At 30.8% G+C, this 12,699-nt stretch overlaps 2 protein-coding genes across 2 annotated transcripts in view; one reads left to right on the plus strand and one right to left on the minus strand.

The window, feature by feature from the left end:
• LOC113382842 (UTP--glucose-1-phosphate uridylyltransferase-like) overlaps window positions 1-2,404 on the plus strand; it is a 42,235-nt gene extending 39,831 nt beyond the window's left edge. The window contains exons 9-10 of the mRNA XM_026621089.1: window positions 1,068-1,332; window positions 2,184-2,404. Of these exons, the coding sequence (XP_026476874.1) occupies window positions 1,068-1,332; window positions 2,184-2,298 (380 nt within the window). The 3' untranslated portion in view covers window positions 2,299-2,404. The remainder of the gene's footprint in view (window positions 1-1,067; window positions 1,333-2,183) is intronic.
• Window positions 2,405-4,182: 1,778 nt separating this feature from the next.
• LOC113383635 (protein C19orf12 homolog) lies at window positions 4,183-8,157 on the minus strand. Its single transcript, XM_026621886.1, has 2 exons — window positions 7,956-8,157; window positions 4,183-4,403 (listed from the first exon to the last, which is right to left on the minus strand). The coding sequence occupies exons 1-2, from the start codon at window positions 8,155-8,157 to the stop codon at window positions 4,183-4,185; spliced, it is 423 nt and encodes a 140-aa protein (XP_026477671.1).
• Between the last annotated feature and the right edge of the window lie 4,542 nt (window positions 8,158-12,699).

Here is a 12,699-nt window from a genome sequence, read left to right on the forward strand (position 1 = left end):
GTGTCGGAGATTTTGTCATATTCGACTTTCCTAAACTGGTATTAAATCTGTTGACTCGTGCAGACATTTAAATGCGATTTTGCTTTGGGAAGGAAGCGGTCGCTTTCTCGTCTCATAGGCAGTTTTATGACCTTTTAGGTATATGAGTCAAAATAATGCCATTGTGTATTTTCCAGAAAATACAAAAATATTACTTTAAGGATACAGAACAATGAAATTGTGTTCAAGTGTGAATAGATCAAATGTATAATTTATTAAATGGTAAGGAGTCATATTTCTAACTACGACAATCTTTGGCCATGAATGACGGCAATCAGGAATATACATACCGAAAAGTACATGAAACGAAATACATTTAATCTGGTTTTTTCATAGCCTAAAATAACAATACTTTAGAATGCAAAATTTATCAGTGATATCAATAGTATTTAAGCAGCAAAAAATATTTAGTATTATATTATTACTTTTACACAATTATATAATTGTGTAAAAGCAATAATATGCTAATCGAACTACCTGATGAATATTAATTTTTGAATGGAAATAGCAGAAGAAAAATTTAGAAAGCAGAAGTATTATTATTGGGTGAAAATATTTGATGATAATTGTTTTGCTTTTATTACAAAGTTTACTACATTATTTTTATATAAAATTTATCCAAAAAATCAATTATTTTCTCATCAAAAGAAAATAACTAAATTGCATTTGATTCTCAAGTTTTGCGTTTTTACTTTGGTCAACACTGCTACAATTGCAAGTCATTGAGTCAATCATCTGGTCGATCGAAAAATTTTACAACTCTTCGAACTTTTCAGTTCAAATAATTAATGGGGTTTGACAAATCTTTAGATACATAAACAACGCACTATAGAACACATTTGTGTCGAGTATTTCGGTTTCAAAGTTGTCGGAGTCATGGAGTTGTTAACAGGATATAACTCCTCCCTGAAGCGGAGTCAAATTCTAACCGATCCAGCTTCGGATATGATAAGCTCATCTCTACGTCGCACATACAAAGTTATAGTTTGTTATTATAGTTAAAATTATTTATGATGTATCTTTATCAGGTATAAATGTGCCCCGAAGTCGTTTCTTGCCAGTGAAAAAGACATCAGATTTGCTGTTAGTCATGAGTAACTTATACAATCTTAAAAATGGAACTCTGGTCATGTCTCCTCTGAGAATGTTTCCTACGACGCCACTCGTCAAACTTGGTGACAAGCATTTCGCTAAAGTTAAAGACTTCTTGTCCAGATTTGCCAATATGCCGGACATCTTGGAATTGGATCACTTAACTGTTTCAGGCGATGTTACATTTGGCAGAGGAGTTAGGTAAGTATTTAAAATATTTGTATCTAAAAAAACATTTAACCCTTCTACAACGCGGTGAGTACGTATCGTGTAATGGCAAAATCACGCTATGATAAAATCAGATTTAATATACAAATCATGTATAAATTCAACATATGTTCTCACTAAAACTAATTATATTAAGGGCAAACATTATTGCATTATTAGTACTTTTTTCCAAGAAGTTTTTGCAGATACATTGATATGGAAACTTGCTCAATAATACGTTTAGTAATGTTGTCAAAAACCTCATCTTATTCATTCGGTAAACAGATAAGATGCTTTTATAAGTATATTGAGGGTATATTTTTTAGGACGTTTCCTAGGCAAATTTCCATTATTTTACTTGTCTGTCCTAATCAGGTTTTTTATTTTATTTTAGATACTGATCGATGAGAGAATCATATAATTTTGGTTTGTTTAAATTCTTTTTTTTTTAATTTTTATCCAATGAAGTGAAAAAATTCATAAATCGATTGAAAACATCTGAAAAACTTTCTTGCAACATTATTGGTCTTCCAATCTCTTCCATTTATTCTGCCACTCAAATAAGTTTTAAAGTATCTACTTACTTATAGTTCAAACTTTCTGCTCACTTGCTTTTCTAGTATTTTATCATTGTTGCGTATGTTTGTAAAAATATATAAAATTTATTTATATTATACGTTTTCAAAAATTAAATATGTATTTATTCTGATTTTTTTTTTCAAGTTCGAATCAAATATTCAATTAATAATGACCATTTTGATGTTTTACTTTCATCTTCTAAATGTTTTCAAAAAATTTAATATAATATGTAGAAAATAAAATATTAATATATTTTATTTTTGCAGACTAAAAGGGACTGTGATTATAATTGCGAATCATGGTGATAGAATTGACATTCCAAGCGGAGCGATTTTGGAAAACAAAATCGTTTCTGGCAATATGAGAATTTTGGATCATTGACACTATTTTACTATATTATATGTTATATATTATTGTTATGCTTTATATTGTTATTTAAATATTTCGTATGTACGGTAATGTGCAATAAAATCTATAAGTTAGACTATACAACCCGATTTAATTTATATTATTAATACATATGTATCTAATCGAAATATTTTTGAAATAAAACTTCTTTAGGCGCGACTATAGGGTGTGAATCCGTACAAATGCAACGGAAATAGCGTTACGCCCGAACTGTACGTCATTTGCTTTCGATGAAATCATTTCTATACGGGTCGATTGTGATTAGTCGTCGTGTATGTGTCCCGATCAACGTTGTATGCGTATCGATATCAGCAAGGAAATCGGCATGGATAAATAAACATTTTAAAGTTACATCGTAGTAAAAATTTTGATTTAATGAAAAATGCCTGAATCAGAAGAATATTTTACCCTGTTCCTTTGAAAATAATAAAACAAATTAAACATTTGTGCCGTGTACTAAATGTAAGTTTATTGATTACATATTATTTCCATATTATTCATAGTTTCTATCTTTGAAGTTATTAGAATGGAAAATATTTTTTAGGCAAGACAGAGATATTACAGCTGTTCAAAGAATGAGATTATATCGCCAGCAAAAAAGTAAAAAAAAAATACAAGCAGTCAATGAATGTATGTGAATTTTAATTACATGAAGTTTTTCAAACACAATTACATGATGAGTGAAGTTGCGAAAACAATATTTGTTTAGGCGTTGTATAACATAATTCACTGTGTGAACGAATATTATAGAATTTATTAATCAGCAATTACTTCATTTCTCTAATGAAGGTTCATTTCTAAATGCTAATTACAATGACATACCGATCATGTCATATTTGAAGTATTACTTTAATTACATTATTGTTTTTAAACATTATCATATTTTTAATACTATTATAAATATGTAATTTATAATTTATCATTATATAAATGGTGGCCTTACCATGTTTTCTGTGGGCTTATTTATTCTTATTTGTAATTATTTCTATTAAAATCTGTGAACTTATGTTAGTACTAGTGATTTCGAACGATTTTATTGCAATTATCAGGTTTTGATGGAATTTTGATTATTTGTTCATTTTTGCTTAGTTTCGAAAAATGATACCTATAAAGTGGACAAAATGGCATATTACTATTTCACAAGAACTACAGGGTAGCTTATTAGAAGCTAAGAAAAAAAAATTGAAACTTGTAAAGGCGATTGACTTTTAACTTTTACTCTAACTTCTAAAAACAGACCCACCGGTGAAAAGAAGAGACATGCATTTATTGGTAAGATTTATTTTCACGTTCTGAGGCCGGCGAATGTTGGTTACGATATATAATTTGTTCCATTTGGGTTCAAAAGCTTCATATGCTGATGTTCCAAAGAGTATCAAAACATTTATTTATGAAATGCGTTCTTTAAAAAAATGTCCTTACTTTATGTCATTTTGTCTATAGGGACAAAATTATTTGGACTTAATAGGTTGCTTTTGCCTTAATAAATATGTTATTATAGTTCCTGCTTAATTAAAAGTCTATGTTACTGGTAGTCAAAATCCCAATTGTAAATACAATTGAGACATCATACTTCCCCTATAAATAATATTTAATTAATTTCATCATATTTCAAAAATATATTTGTTTATATTTATTAATGCATGTATTAAAGGTACATTTGATATTAAACACAGATTTATTGATACATAACAATACATATTTATGCATAAATATTCCCTGAAATTAAACACTTTAGTATTTAATTTTAGAGAAACTTCAATATAATTTTTACAATGATAGATTGAAAGTAAGTTGAATATTTGATTGACTCCTATATCATTTTATTGACTCTTAATAAAAATAATACTCTTAGAATTACTGGCTCAAAATCATTTGCAGATCGTTCGCTAAAAAATTGGTGACAACTCTTATTACTTGTCTTCTAACGTGTTCATTGTCAGTTAAAAACATTGCAAGTACTGCTACATCTTCAATCAGCACATTGTTAAGTAATCCTTGCAAACGAGCAGCCAATTGCCTTTGTTCCGAAGCTGATAAATCATTCAGAATAATTTCTGCAGCAGATTTGAAATTTCCTAAAAATAAATAGAATATATATTTTTTCTAAACTAGGCAAAAATTCAAGAAAATATCAAATCTGTCGGAGTATAACAATGCGAAATAAAAAATAATGGAAAAACACTCGGTTTCAAATATATTTGGTCATTCGGGAAGTAATTTCGTTTTTATAGACATGTTGACAAGTCATTTTCATATAATAATCTAATACTTTTTAAATTATATATTCAAAAAGATTTAGTCGAACATATTTAGTAATATTTTTGCTAGTAGCATAATTTTGGGATCATAAATTTTTTGGTCGTCATTGGCAGTACACTGATCAAGCTGCTTTTCCATCACCTCATTTAAGGTGAAGTTTTTACCGCCTAATTAACTTCCCGAAGGAGAAGTTTATGTTTTCATCAAAAAATCCGAATTGCTAATTTTATGTTTTCTCGACGTTTCAAGCCATTCTGAATCGAATGAGACCAAATTTGGAAAAAGTATGTGTGTGTGTGTGTATGTGTATATGTGTGTGTGTGCGTGTATGTGAACAGATTTTTTGCCGTAAATCGACGTTTTCTCGAAAACGGCTGGACCGATTTCAAAAATTTAAAAGCCACTCGATGTATCTCGATGAGGACTATTGTTTGTCAATTTTGTGCGACGATCGGCCAAGCCGTTTCTTTATAAATCGCAAAAAAGTGAAAAAATTTTCGTCTACGTTTTAGCCCGCAATTCTGAATCGATTTTGAAAATTCAAAAACCGTTCGAAAGATATTGGTTGGGAATCGTGCTGATTAGTTTTTGGTAGAGATCGCCCGGGCCGTTTTCTTGTAATAAAGTTTTTTAAAAAAAAATTTTGATGATTTTTATAATTATTTTTTGACGGTAAATACCATAGTCTTCTATATCATACTAAAATATTACGGCCCTACGACAACTGGTTCAGCTTTAAAAATTCGTCAAAGTTTGCAAAAATTGGTATCGTTTTTTTGGCATTTGTCAAAATTAGACCTTTGATCGACGTTTTCTCAAAAACGCCTGAGCCGATTTTAGAAATTTAAAAGCTATTTGATGTATTTCGGTGAGGACTATCGTTTGTCAGTTTTGTGTGACGATCTGCCAAGCCGTTTCTTTGCAATTTGAAAAAAAGTGTTAAACTTTTCGTCCACATTTAAGCTCATCCTACCGAACCGATTTTAAAAAATCAAAAACTGTTCAAAAGATATTAGTTGGGAATGGCACTGATTAATTTTAGGTGAAAATCTACCGAGCCGTTTTCTTGTAATTAACTGTTGAAAAAAAATTTAGGCTGATTTTCATGAAACTTTTTTTGGCGATATACATCATGGTTTTATAGAACTTACTGCAATATTACGGCCTTACGACAAGTAGTTTAATTTTAAAAATTCGACAAACTTTGCTAAAATTATTATCGTTTTTTTTAAAGTAGGATCGATGAAGTATATTATTTACACTTTTTTTTGATTAAGTCGATTATTTACACAGATCGGGAAGTTCATGTAAATTGCCTCAAGGCTAAATACCAAACCAACTAGTTTTTTTTTAGTGTCCGAAACAAATAATAGTCCGATGATGCCAATTCAGGAAAAGACTGTTAGAGCTGCAAAAGCTTTTGGAGATTGACTAAACTTATGTGAGGTCGCGCGTCGTCTTGATGCACTACACCTTGACTGTTGATTAATTCTGGTCTTTTCTGTTAAATTATATCGTTTAGTTTATTCATCTGATGACAGTAGACACTCGTACTAACCATTACATTTTACTGGAAAAGCTGAAAAACAAACAACTCCTTTAAAATCCCATCAAACATACAGCATCACCTTTTTCTGGTTTTGCAACTGTTTTGAGCAGGTCCTTTTTTTCATTGGTGTGGTGTTGTAAAACTTATTTTTTGTTTCTAGTGATAATTTACTGATAATTTTCACGACATTTCGGAAGTGAATCGCATATGTAATTGGGGCGATACAGGTTTCTTTATATGAGAATCTAGAAAATTCATACAATGAGCTTCGAGAAAAATCCCAGACCTTTCGAATGGTCATTGAATTTGATAAATTTAAAATCAATGGATTTCGTTTGCATCAACTAATGCCTTTCTCATGGCTTTATCAGCACCAAGCATTCTTCATGAACGTAGTGCATCTCCGACATCAGATTTTTTAAATTTTCCAAAAGACATCTTTCAGATTGACCCAGACGTCAGTCAATTTCATTCTCATTTGAATATAATTTTTAACATTTTCTGTATAAATTTCGAAATTTCAACTTATTGCTTTCTATATTTAGGTGCACCATCCAAATATTACAGCACAGAATTTATTGGAATTTTTTAGATTCAGACCTTAATATATATTAATAAAATTAGTTAAATGATTTTATAAGTTTTCATATTATATAATAGGCATAAGTATGACGTTAGGATAAAAAAACACATTTAAATTCTCTATTGTAAAAGAAAAACAAAATTACTTTCCGAACAATCTTATAATTTGGAACAAAAGATATATACCAAATATGTATATTGATTTTTTTTTATTGTATTCTAATGTTCAGATTTTACAAGCGTTTGATCAGTCAATTCGCTAATTTTTACATTTTCTTGATGTTGCAAGTCATCCTCAACAAATTGGTATAAAATTTGTAATTGGTGGATACCTATATTATTTAAAGTTTAATTTAGTATTGGTTCATAATTTTTGTCTAAAACATTGGGGAAAATATTTCAATTATGTATGGCTCGGACAATCGTCTTGCATAATTAACCAGAGTTCTTACAGAGTTTCATTGAATTGCTCTTAAATGCTTTTAAAGTAGGTCCTGCCTTTGGGAACATTTTCAAAAATTGTCGACAAAAAGGACGAATATGCATATATGATATATGCACATACTTTGGTGTCAGCCTACTCGAAATGGCTTGAAACGTCGAAAAAACATAAATTTAGCTAATCGGGTTTTCTGGCGAAAAAAAAAATCTACATCAAGAAAGTAAAAATCATACTACCTCTTCAAGCCCTAACAAATGTTATAAATAAAAGTCCAACACAAATGTTTTTCGAAAATTTTAAAGTTTCTACAAAAAAAAGTTTGATAAGGGGGTCACATTCACATTCACATATTTCGAATGATAAATAATGGTTAAATAATGAGGTAGGATATTGAAAATTGGTACATCGGTTTGTTTTCGAAAATGTCTAACCATGTCGCTACGAGAGAGTATTCCACAGCAGTGTCGCTGCTGTACAGAACAGCGAGTCGCCCGGGTCACGTCATCGTATTTTAAAAATTCATTCAGTATCAATTAAAATTAAGTATTTTAAAATATAAAATTGCACTTTTAAAAAATAAAGAAATTAGAACTCTCAATATTTAAGACATAAGTGATAAATGTCTCTTGAAAGAAAGGTCGACACCCTGCATGTTGTATAAAGTCGACACTAGTACACATAGGTAGTCATGCGTATAAATTTTTAACGGCAAACAGCCGTTTTTATAAGGCAATCCGCTCATACCCAGTATTATTCGAAATTATTTTATTACCAAACACTATATATTCTGTTTACCTTGTCCCTGAATTGCACCAGCAACGCCTCCGACAATGCCTCCTAGGGCCAAACCTACGGGTCCGAGTAACATTCCTCCTGTCAAAACAGCGGCTCCGGTTATGGCGGCCCACTTTGCACTTTCTTTAAATGTGATCTGCATTTCTTCCAATTCTGTAAGTTGTGAAACAGCCTGTATGATCTGTCTTCCTGTTACCGGCATTTTGAAGAATCTAACAAAAAAAAATTATAATTAGTCCTTTTTATAAATAATTCACAGAATAAAGTAATGGACATGGACAAAACCTCTTGATCATTTTAGCAAAATTTTAAGAAAATAATTTTCAATAAAAACCTAATAATTTTGAATTTCTGATAATGATAAAGTGATCATAATTTTTTGTATACGGCATAAAATTAAAACTACTGTACCAAAAATTAGAATTAAGTTGTGTAAAGACGTATTTATACTTCGATACTACAAGTAAGGACAACCCGATTCAGAGAAAAATAGTGTGAGAAATTTTCCATTGGCATTTTACTCCGCTGGTCTCGAAATGTACTATTTTCAATTGAAAACAAGTTTTTGATCTATATTTTTAATTTCAAGGTGAAATTGATATCACTACTGCATGATGTCGGGTTCCTGTTTACACAAGGCAGTGCGCTTAACCTGGAGCGGAATAACTGATTTAAATTGAATTGGCACATTTGGAGATTCAAGGTTTTGATATATAATTTCAGCGATTTTCATTAATTCGTTCATTTTTTCAAAATCCGAACATTCATATTTGAATTAGGCTGTCTTAAGTCCATTGAGTTGAGTGAGATTTCAAGAACTTTATGGAAAATTTACAGCTTTGGTATATATTTGTATGAGGCCGTTCAAATATTACGCAAGCACTCCCCTGCCCCCCATGTCAACCCAAAATAAGCAAATCAACAACGCTCCGCCCCTCTATATATAGAGGGGCGGAGGGTTGTTGATTTGCTTATTTTGGGTTGACATGGGGGGCAGGGGAGTCTGGATGATGATTACGAAAAATAGTGTGAGAAATTTTCCATTGGCATTTTACTCCGCTGGTCTCGAAATGTACTATTTTCAATTGAAAACAAGTTTTTGATCTATATTTTTAATTTCAAGGTGAAATTGATATCACTACTGCATGATGTCGGGTTTCTGTTTACACAAGGCAGTGCGCTTAACCTGGAGCGGAATAACTGATTTAAATTGAATTGGCACATTTGGAGATTCAAGGTTTTGATATATAATTTCAGCGATTTTCATTAATTCGTTCATTTTTTCAAAATCCGAACATTCATATTTGAATTAGGCTGTCTTATGTCCATTGAGTTGAGTGAGATTTCAAGAACTTTATGGAAAATTTACAGCTTTGGCATATATTTGTATGGTATCTAGTTACTTTTCAAATACGGTTGTATCTTCAGAGTGTAATATTCAATATTTATTAGGCTTCCACCGAATATTCGGTTACAATTCGGTATTCGGCATATTCGGCACCTTTTTTAATATTCGGCCGAATACCGAATAGTAACTTACTATTCGGCCGAATACCAAACACGACTGAATAGTTAAAACTAGTGATGTGCCAAGTCGAATCAAGTGATTCGAATCATTCGAATCAAGCCTTTAACGACTTGATTCGAATCAGATTTTACTTGATTCGAATCAACTCGCATCAAGCCGCGAAATATTTACTGTGATAAAATATGTATTAACACAAATTTTTCATAAATATAAAATTTTTCATAAATATAAATATAAAAAAAATGTTTTAATTTAATTCAATATTATAATAATATAAAAAATAAATATCATAAATATAAAAAATAAATAATGAATTAAATCATGCGAGCCACCCGACTTTAATATGCTTAAATGTATCAGCCGCCTCCAATCGTCTTTATATGACTTTAACCGCATTCATCGACTAACTATATCATCCGACTTCATATGACTCAAACCGAATCAAGCGGCGATATGAGTTATTCCGACTTCATGACTCAAACCGAATCAAGCGGCGATATGAGTTGTTCCGACTTCATGAGCCAAACCGAATCAAGCGGCGTTACGAGTTATTCCGACTTCAATTCTGATTCGAATCATCCCGACTTCAAGCCGTTCGAGCGATATGAGTTAACCGTATGGGCGATACAATGCGTCGTCGTTCTTGCGTGTTTATTTATTTTACGGAGCGCTGAGAGCGATTTTATTCGTGAAATATCAATACCCAATTTTGATAATAATTAAGTGTTTTAGATTTTAAATGTTATCAGAATAAACCACTCGAAATTATGAAACGAGTTTCGGGAATCTTTCAATATAATTCTTTTTTGAAACATTACTAAACACCAGAAAGTCAGTAAATAATATGTTAACTTTTGATTATGTAAGTAATGGCAAATTCACATTAATGAAATTAACTTTCAGCTCTCAGTTTAGATGCGATCCTTTACTGATTACATAGTAAAATAAACAATCGACCCATGATTCCAAATATTATTTTATATGCTTTAGTGATGCACAATTGTTTGGTAATCTATTATTGTAAATTAATTTGAAGATATGTTTTAGCCGTCCTCAAAATTACATCATTTTTAATAACTTTCAGAATATACTTTTTGATAGTGATTTATGTTTACAATTTCTACTTCGTCGGTTATATTGGTTAAACTGACAATTTTGATTATAAATTTGGATCACTTTTACTAAATTAATACATCCATGATTTTTTTTTGTCCATATATATACTTGATTCGAGTTGATTCGAATCATGATTCGAATCAGGTTTTTTTCTGATTCGAATCATTCGAATCGGGAATTTTTCGAGTCGGCACATCACTAGTTAAAACCATAGGCCCCGCCGCCGCTCAGCGACAGGATTGTTGGTGATTTATATCATTCATGCGATAAAGATCTCGCGATGGATCTCTATATTTGGAAGTGTTTAGTTTATATAATATGATATGAAGAAATGATTTTGTTATTGTATAAAGAATAATTTAAACTTATCGACTTCTGATTAGCATCCCTAATATATAGGATATAATATTGAGTTTATAAAACAAAATATTAAATGTTTATGAAAGAAATAATTGGAAATACATTTATATATAAGTGAAGAATCGCTTTTTTATGATTTTACCATTTATTTCTTTATCACATATGGTATTCAAATATTCAGTATTTGGCCGAATATTGTGAATGGTGCCAAATTTTCTAAATAACCAATAGTAGCCGAATAGTGGTTGCATGTCTAGGCATAAAACTTGAATAAACATGCAGTGTGTTAGTAATAATATAACAATTACTGATAGTAAAAACATTAATACAAATGAGCTTAGGCGCCAAAAACCTGCCGAATAGTTGCCGAATATCCGGTATTCGGTCTCTGGAGCATGCCGAATATTCGGTATTCGGCATTTTGCCGAATATTCTATTCGTTTCAAGCCTAATATTTATACATTTATTCGCTAAAATTGCTCTTTTTGCAAGTCATTCATCTTACTGTGCGTGCATAGCGGGAAATATTTGTACAATAGGACAATTCTGCTAATCAATGAAAATGCAAGAACCTATCAATAATTTGACGCATCTAGTTTTATCGATGATAACCTTTCCGTCGCCAATATCTAAAGAAATGTTTTGAAAATATTTTAGAGAACATATCGGATAAATAATTTAAACTTTTTCAGAATTTAATGTAAAACATTCACTGACTGAAAGCGATCTCATATTTAGGAATCGATTAAAATAACACAAAACACAAATACACATACAAACAATATATTTTTTCTAAGGTATATGTACCAAAATGTTCAAAGAACATAGAAACGTAAAGATATGCAAAAATTTTCATTTTAGTTTTTTCGAACGATTACTATAACTTGCCCTGCCATAAGTTTAAAAATATGATTGCAATGAAAGATCTAGTGATCTAGATTATAAAAATTTATCATTAACTTTCAGTAGGGTCAAATTATTGATAGATTCTTGCATTTTCATTGATTAGCAGAATTATCCCATTGTACAAATATTTCCCGCTATGCATGCACAGTACATGAATGACTTGCAGAAAGAGCAATTTTATACTTGTTTATCTATGCCGTAGGGTAAGGTATAGTAATTTAAAAAAAATCACATTGTGAGAATTTTTATATTAATTTGCGTTTCAAAGGTTTTTAAATATTTTGGCATAGCTTAGAAAAAATGGATGTATGTGTGTGTGTGTGTGTGCGGATACAAATTTTCGTCGACGATTTCGGGAACACCGATCAACCGATTTGAATAATTCAAAAAACATTTGATTGGTATTGATAAGGATACGTGCTGATTAGTTTTTTTGGCAGGTCTAGCCGTTTCGAAGATACGAAGCAAAAAATGGCAGGTTTTGCGAGAACAAATCGGCCGATTTGAATGATTCAAAACAGAATCGATACGTATTAATGTGGAGACGTACTGATTACTTTTTAGTATAGGCAGGTCAAGCCGTTTTAAATATACTGAGCAAAAAGTGAAGAAATTCCGAAAAGATCCTAGACATATGTGAGCATGCCGTTATAGCTTAGTTGGTTGGTGCGTCACTGCAATTTTCGTTCGCGTTAGTAGATAAGAAAGTCGAAACTGATCGGGTTCGAAACCCACGCCTGTAATTTTTTTTTTAATTTTTTTTTATACTTTTTATGTTTATATAGTTGATATAACATGAACTATTTAAAATTGTTGACTCAGTGCATATATTTC

This window comes from Ctenocephalides felis, unplaced genomic scaffold, assembly GCF_003426905.1.
Source record: "Ctenocephalides felis isolate EL2017-DRISC unplaced genomic scaffold, ASM342690v1 CF-g0.4_SCAFFOLD_03570, whole genome shotgun sequence".
NCBI lineage: Eukaryota > Metazoa > Arthropoda > Insecta > Siphonaptera > Pulicidae > Ctenocephalides > Ctenocephalides felis.

Excerpts from the sequence above, each read along its gene's own strand:
- LOC113383635 (XM_026621886.1), bottom strand. The coding sequence starts at position 8,157 with ATGCCGGTAACAGGAAGACAGATCATACAGGCTGTTTCACAACTTACA. Across the intron at positions 4,404-7,955 it reads TGGTGCAATTCAGGGACAAG|GAAATTTCAAATCTGCTGCA; the intron begins GTAAACAGAATA and ends ATTTATTTTTAG.